Source organism: Callionymus lyra, chromosome 8 (genome assembly GCF_982586985.1).
Source record: "Callionymus lyra chromosome 8, fCalLyr1.hap1.1, whole genome shotgun sequence".
In the NCBI taxonomy this organism is placed as follows: Eukaryota; Metazoa; Chordata; class Actinopteri; order Syngnathiformes; family Callionymidae; genus Callionymus; species Callionymus lyra.
Window position 1 is genome coordinate 15,064,976 of NC_141825.1, and position 6,828 is coordinate 15,071,803.

The 6,828-nt window shown below is 36.7% G+C and overlaps 1 protein-coding gene across 1 annotated transcript in view; it reads right to left on the reverse strand.

Annotated features, from left to right (window-relative positions):
* cacna2d1 (calcium voltage-gated channel auxiliary subunit alpha2delta 1) overlaps nucleotides 1-6,528 on the reverse strand; it is a 77,684-nt gene extending 71,156 nt beyond the window's left edge. Inside the window, exons 1-2 of the mRNA XM_087797600.1 lie at nucleotides 6,197-6,528; nucleotides 97-178 (exon numbers count right to left, since the gene is read on the reverse strand). Of these exons, the coding sequence (XP_087653726.1) occupies nucleotides 97-178; nucleotides 6,197-6,285 (171 nt within the window). The 5' untranslated portion in view covers nucleotides 6,286-6,528. The remainder of the gene's footprint in view (nucleotides 1-96; nucleotides 179-6,196) is intronic.
* Between the last annotated feature and the right edge of the window lie 300 nt (nucleotides 6,529-6,828).

Below are 6,828 nucleotides of genomic sequence, written 5' to 3' on the forward strand. Positions count from 1 at the left end.
TATTATATATCATCAATTGTATGAACTAAACTCAGATGAAGGCAGAACATACCGCCCAGATTTTCCGATGTACTGGTGCAGGTGCTGAGTGTTTACCTGAGTGAGCCTCTTTCCCGCCGTGGCTGTGTCCGCCAATGTGACAAGCTCTTTCTGCATCTGATCAACCCATTCTTTAATCCTGTGAAACAAATCGAGTGTTCAAATTCAATCTTGTGACTCAGATGTAAGCACTTTTGAAGCAGCATCAGACGAGTTTCAGAGCTCAATTAAGCTGTCAATCACGTCATCTTCCACCCATCTCCATGCAAGGTCAACAAGTGAAGGCGTCAAAACAAACAAGGACAAAACAAATCACACTGGTAGGTCATACAGTGTGTTTCAATCCAAAGGGGGACGAAAACTGGGAACAAATACACAGTAATTTAATCGCCACATGTCAACCAAGGCGATTACTTTCACAGAGTTCAAACATGAAGTCAACCAATCAGCTACATGTCACAGGTTGTTGTGCCTTCTGACTGTGATGTGGAAATAAGGAGCAGTCGAGGACCCTTGTGCTCCTCTGTATATCAAAGAGCTCCTGGGATGACACAAAGTCCTGCCTGCTGATGCCACATGAAGAATGATATCTTCGACTTATCCTTTGCCAATGATTCCCTCTAATCTAGATCAGAGTGACATTTCCCATGAAGTTGTGTCCAATGACAAAAAGGAAAATAAGGATGTATTCGGGCATTATATGGAGTTTCAAAATGCATTGGATTTCCCGTACCTCGGCTTTGCAATTCTATTTCATTTCTTTGAATGGAAACTATTGTTTGTTTCAAATGTTGACGTCTTTCTCTCCAAGATGCAGTAATTCCCTCATCGTGCCTGCTTTTTTTTATACAACAAGCCCCTTGGAGGTGGAGATTTCTGGGATTGATGATCTTGCAGTAAATAACCCTGATGTTTGATCAATCACAGCAGAGTGGGTGTGAAAATGGTAAACTAGATTTTCATCTCCAGAAAAACATTTCTAGTGGTCAGAACTTGAGCGAATTTTCTAATGTAAATATTTGAATGAAAAGAGAGTTTGATACAAACAGACACATACTGAGTACAATTGAGTACGAAATATAAATTTAAGATACACATAAATAAGAGGCATAAAATGAACATATATACAAAAAAATTGCATATTTTCTTTAAAAAAAACTGCTTTGTAATAGCCACATCAAACCTAGCATCAGCCACCCTGCCACAGGTTTAAAGTCAACGCTAACCTCGAGCTTTATGACCTGCCTATGCGTTTATTAGACCACCCAGAATATAAAGCTGTCCAGTTCCTCTGACCCCAGACCACCAGGCTTTACCATGTTTATACCAGTTAGATCAACATCACGAACCATGACGCTACCAAGGCTTCTACGAAGCAGACAGGTAAGTGAATATCCACAAATAGATTCAAATACTTAGAAGTCCTGGCTTCACCTCTTAATTTATGGTTTAAGCGTTCAATTTTCATGACTCAGAAGCCGATCTGTAACAACCTTTCCGCTGAGTGACTTCCTCCTGCTACAGACCATGAAACAGCCAATCTATGATGAAGGACCATTTCCCATAAAAGCATGTTCTTTTCTGCTATTTTCAAAAAATGTGTTCTCGTCTGTTTCAGGCACCATCATGAAAATGTTGGTAACAACAAATGACTAGAAACTCCTATCACAAGTCACAGTGGATAACAAATTGACCATGACATTAGAATCTTGAGGAAGGGCTCTATTTCACCTAGTGGGTTGCCCACTACAACGTTTGTTTTTTTCTTAAATTTGTCTAAGGTTGTTTGCTGTTTATTTTAATGAATAAGAAGCAATTGTCTTTTAATATTTCAACTAAACTCAACTGCTGTTTCTGAATAAACACTGCTTTGTAGTTCCAGATTGTCATTGAGAAGTGAGAACTACGTTATCATGTGGGCGGGGCCGTACATAAAGGTATCTACTTGGGGTCTGAGAAAGTATCCATTCACAGCAGTTTAAAATATATTTGTGTTTCAATTAAACTTCCGGGGCAGCATTCATTACGACGGCAGCTAAACACACACACGGCATACATTGAACTCAATAAACACAAATAAGGATCTATACACACATTTGTTCACACCATATACCAGACCACCTTAAAAAACAAAACATTGCCCAATAATAACCACAGCATATTATAAAACCTCTTACCTCTGCTGCTTCGCTATTTATCTGTACACATTTTCTTTATTTATTACTTGTGAATTTTGTGTTGCATCGTCTTAACCGTTGTTTTATATTTTTATTGAAGCATGTGTCGTGATTTGCACTGTCTAAATGATGCACTTTTCATTTTGTTGCGCTATGTACAATGACAATAGAGACATTCTGATTCTGATTATTTTATTTCTGATGATACAGTCGACTCCAGACAATAAGCAGTTACGACTTCATCAAGAGTTATACGGTCTATACATTCTGCAATGTGAGAGTAAAGTACTCCATCAATACTACAAATAAATCCTTGTGAATAGTATTTCAATATATCATATTGCCAGATTCTTACCAATACACGTAGTGGTACTTTTATTATGGTTGAATCAGTAAAACAAAACCTATTTAATTACTTTTTGGAATCTTGGAATGACAAATGATGCCTTTTTAAGAGGCTCTACAGTATTTTCTTGACAAATACACAGAAAAGGGTGATGGATTAACACTGGTTATTCACTTTTTCAGCCAACATTACAACTCATCTTAGTGAGTGGGCAATCATTGTAAGAAGATTAAATCTTAATAACAGTTTTTGGAAGACCGGGGTGAGCCACTCGCTAGAGAGTTTGACAACAATTTGAGATTGCGACCAAGATTGGAATCTTGGAAGATTGTCACAAGCATCAAGAAAAAAACAATATAGGAATCATAAATGGTTTTTACCAAGCAAAATTTCATTTTACGAAGTAATTACTGTAATATTTCAGTCTGGGGCTTAATGACAGAAGCTCTAAAATTGCTTTGCAAGTGCTACACCGCTAATGTGGCAACTAATTACCGCAGCTCCACTATACGGTGCGACGTTCAGTAAGATAAATACAATTGAAATAACACTGGATACAATCAAGGGTAGCACAGTGGGATGGTTGAATAAATAGTACCCATGAATATATATATATGTACACTGCAATAAAACCTGATCAGGGTGTTTCTCTTGTTTTGCATCAAGTAGCTCGGACTCAAGTACAAGCAGCTCCCATTGAGGAAAAAGCAAAAGAAAATGAATGAATTTAAGTTTTGACAAATAAATTGACTTGTTTTTATGGTGTCTCTGTGGCATACGTGAAGGGTCCAAGTCTAATAAAGAACAAGATATATATTTATATATAGACAGCTGTGCCATAGTAGCCTCATCATGGAATTATCGCCACACATTCAACCCCTCATTCTCTCCCCAGATGTTCACAAACTATAGTGGCAATGCAATATTTTCCATCTGTTTCTAAGTGTACCTTGTTGTTCCCTCCCGTTCCCCTCCAGGAACATTTTCATAAGAGGTGACATCCTTCAAAATGTACAAAGCACTACCTCATTTCCAAACAGAGAAGCCTCAGCTTTTTCGTAGTCCCTGGTGCAAAATCTGTGCTCCTCACCGTATCTGTGGGAGTCGCTTTGAAAACTAATTTGAGTTCCCCATCTTTCTGTTGTGAATTCATGGCCATAAGTCTCTGCAAGATTTAGTGTGGACTCTTAGAATGTTTGTAAAGTAAATGCTTTAGTACTGTAGATGTGTCTGAAGGGATCATGAGCATTACAAGGTACAGATAAATAAAAGGTTAATTACTTTTGCCCCTAGTTGTCCATATATTTCTTCCTTAAGTATAATTAAAGGAGACTCAATTTGTTACTTTAACAATGCGCTATTAACTCTTTATACATCACGCCAGGGTTTTAAGACTCATGTATTGTTGTGAGTATGGCTAAAATAAGAACATGATACACTGAATAACAGAGATGCATAAACATAAATGAATTGCTGTTGCACTGGGATGGCACCATTGGTCTGGCTGCAGTGCTTTCATTACGATAGCCTCTGGAACAACACTGGCTAATTAAACCGACATAGACATATAATGGGCAACTAGGTCAGACATTGCCCCGTAATTGTTTTCAGGAAACGAGTAAACGGAAAAGGAGGCCGGCAGAAAACAACAGACAAAGAGAGAGAGAGAGAGAAAAATAGATATGGTAATATCTTTTTTATTAACAATTCTGCCATGTTTTTTAAAACTGTGAATTCATACCCAATTTCTTTTGTCATAAATCAGTAGATTCTGCTGAAATAAATAACAAATAATGAAGGCAACTGTCTATCCAAAGACCAGTTTCTTATACCTGTATATTTTTTAGACTACTGACAATCCACACTGTCTGAGAAGGAAGGTTCTATGGAGACCCTAAGTCTCAATATTAACTGGCACAGAGTTGAGTAATAATACAACAGCAACGATAAGATCCATTTGTTATATGATGAGATAAGTCAGGACACGATCAAGGCTCAACCCGGCTCTAATTAAAGCAGCGGGATGTCATTAATCATGTCGGCAAATAGACACTTTTAAATTAATACGTGCAGGTTAATACTTGATGATGATGATCAACATGTCATATTTATTATTTATTTATTATATACTGTACATTTTCTGTATATTTGAAGATGTGCAGCCTGTCATTACCATCATTGCTATTCATGCATTTGTTGTAATTCAGATAAAACACGACAGGTTCACCAATCATTTATAAGTCAAAATCAATCACAAGATGGGTAAACTACAATTTCTTGAATTAAGAGTGACCATGTTTAATAAAGAGGAGAAATATAATGTTACTTTCAAACATCAATTTAAACGTCTTTTTTTTCAAGATTTTTGTTTCATTTTTCTGATGGCATGTTAGCTCTAAAATATTAGTAACCGCATTGACTTCAATGGGTGTTGTTTCATGTTGCATGTGTGCAAGCACAAGATAACATCCTGTCTCCAGATGATGGAAAAAAAATGTGATCCTTAAATACTTGTTGAGTAAATATAGGGGCATGATACAGAAAATGCATCTTCTCTTCTAAGGTAGATCTGCAGAACAGTGTGCATTAGGCTTCAAAATTGAATTCAATCTATTTCTCACTTCAACTGATTTAGAAAAACAATAATAAATCAGGAACGTATTCAGAACCTTTTGTCACTTGCATTAGCAGTTTAGCAGCAGGGTGTGTGGCTTGAAGTTTAGATGAGATTAAATGTATTGACCACAAATCTGATCCGTCTCAAACCTTTAAAAAAACGTGTAACTTGATTTAATAAAATAAACTTTGTCTCAGTAGCAACTAATATTATGGAGTTTATCTTATATAAAATAGGTCTTAAAGCTATAGTATTGAACAAAAGTATCTAACATTATGACAAGGTGTACAAGTAAACATTGATGTCTATTATAAACAGTTTAAAAAAAATGTAATTGCAGACCATGTCTTTCCATTTACTACATTTAAACAACCATTAGACAGCAATTTGTTTCTACAAAGATGACATACAAATATGCTGGGTTAAAACGTTTTTTTTAATTCTTATTATTATTATGGTGTAATGCCATTTTAAAATGATTATATAAGCAAGGTATTAAAAATTAAAGCTTATTGATATAATTTGATGAAATACATTCAGTATAATTAAACACTAATCGTGTCGTTTATAGTTTCATTAAAGTTTTATTTCACACCACGATGTCATTTGTCAACGTAAAAAAGATGAATAAAGTTTTCCAGACTAGCATCAGTTCCTGATTAAGAGCAAATTTTGAGCTAACAAATGTAGCTGCTAACAGTGACAGATAAACGCTTAAATAGAAAGACCGACTAGGGTTTTTATACCACGTAAATGTTGTTGGACATACATTTGAAAAATAATATAGATATTATAAAGGTATCTTTCTGACTGACAGTTTGCCGGTTCAGGTTCAGGTGAAGCCCTCGTGACTCTTCAATAACTTCCCAGCTGTCATAGCTTTTTTATTTCTGTATTTCTAATACGTTTCTTTATCGATACATAACAGATGGAGGATGATCTTAACACACCCCTGTCCGCGCTGGTTTGTAATAAAACAATCTCTAAATCCGAACAAAAAAAAAAGATGATATTTACATGAGCTGCGTGGGAAACTGCGATGCCGAAATGCCTTGCTGCCACATCAGGAGCAGGAACACCCAAACTCGCACCCTGCAGGTATCCATCGTGGAAAATAAAAACGTTAAAAAAAAGATAAGGAGAGGAGAGGAGGGGAAATTCCCCGGTGCTCCGGCGACTCTTCCTTTTTCTTGCGCCGATGAATGAAGGGACGCTCAAGACTTCTGTTTCCTTCCCCTGCACAGATTAACCAGCCCTGACACCTCTAATCTGATCAGCCGGCCATCCGTCGCTCTAACAGGTACTGAAGCTGATATTCCAGCCTCACACTCCTCCTCTCGCCCACCCTCTCTCTCTCCCACTGTCACCACCCATCCACCCCCCCCAACAACCACCACCCATTTTCCTTATGAAGCTGCCTCTGATTAATCTATATAGTTGCTAAAAAAATCTACTTTAATATGGAGAAACAACAAATAAATAGAGGGTTTAATACAAATAAAGGGATGAAAGGATGGATTGATCGTGGATTCCACTGCCAGAAAGCAGAGTGATGGAACTATTGATTGTAAATGTTCCATCAGACACAACTTTTTTTTTAAAACACATATAGTTTAAAAAATTAAAACAATATATAGTGTGTTTGCTGT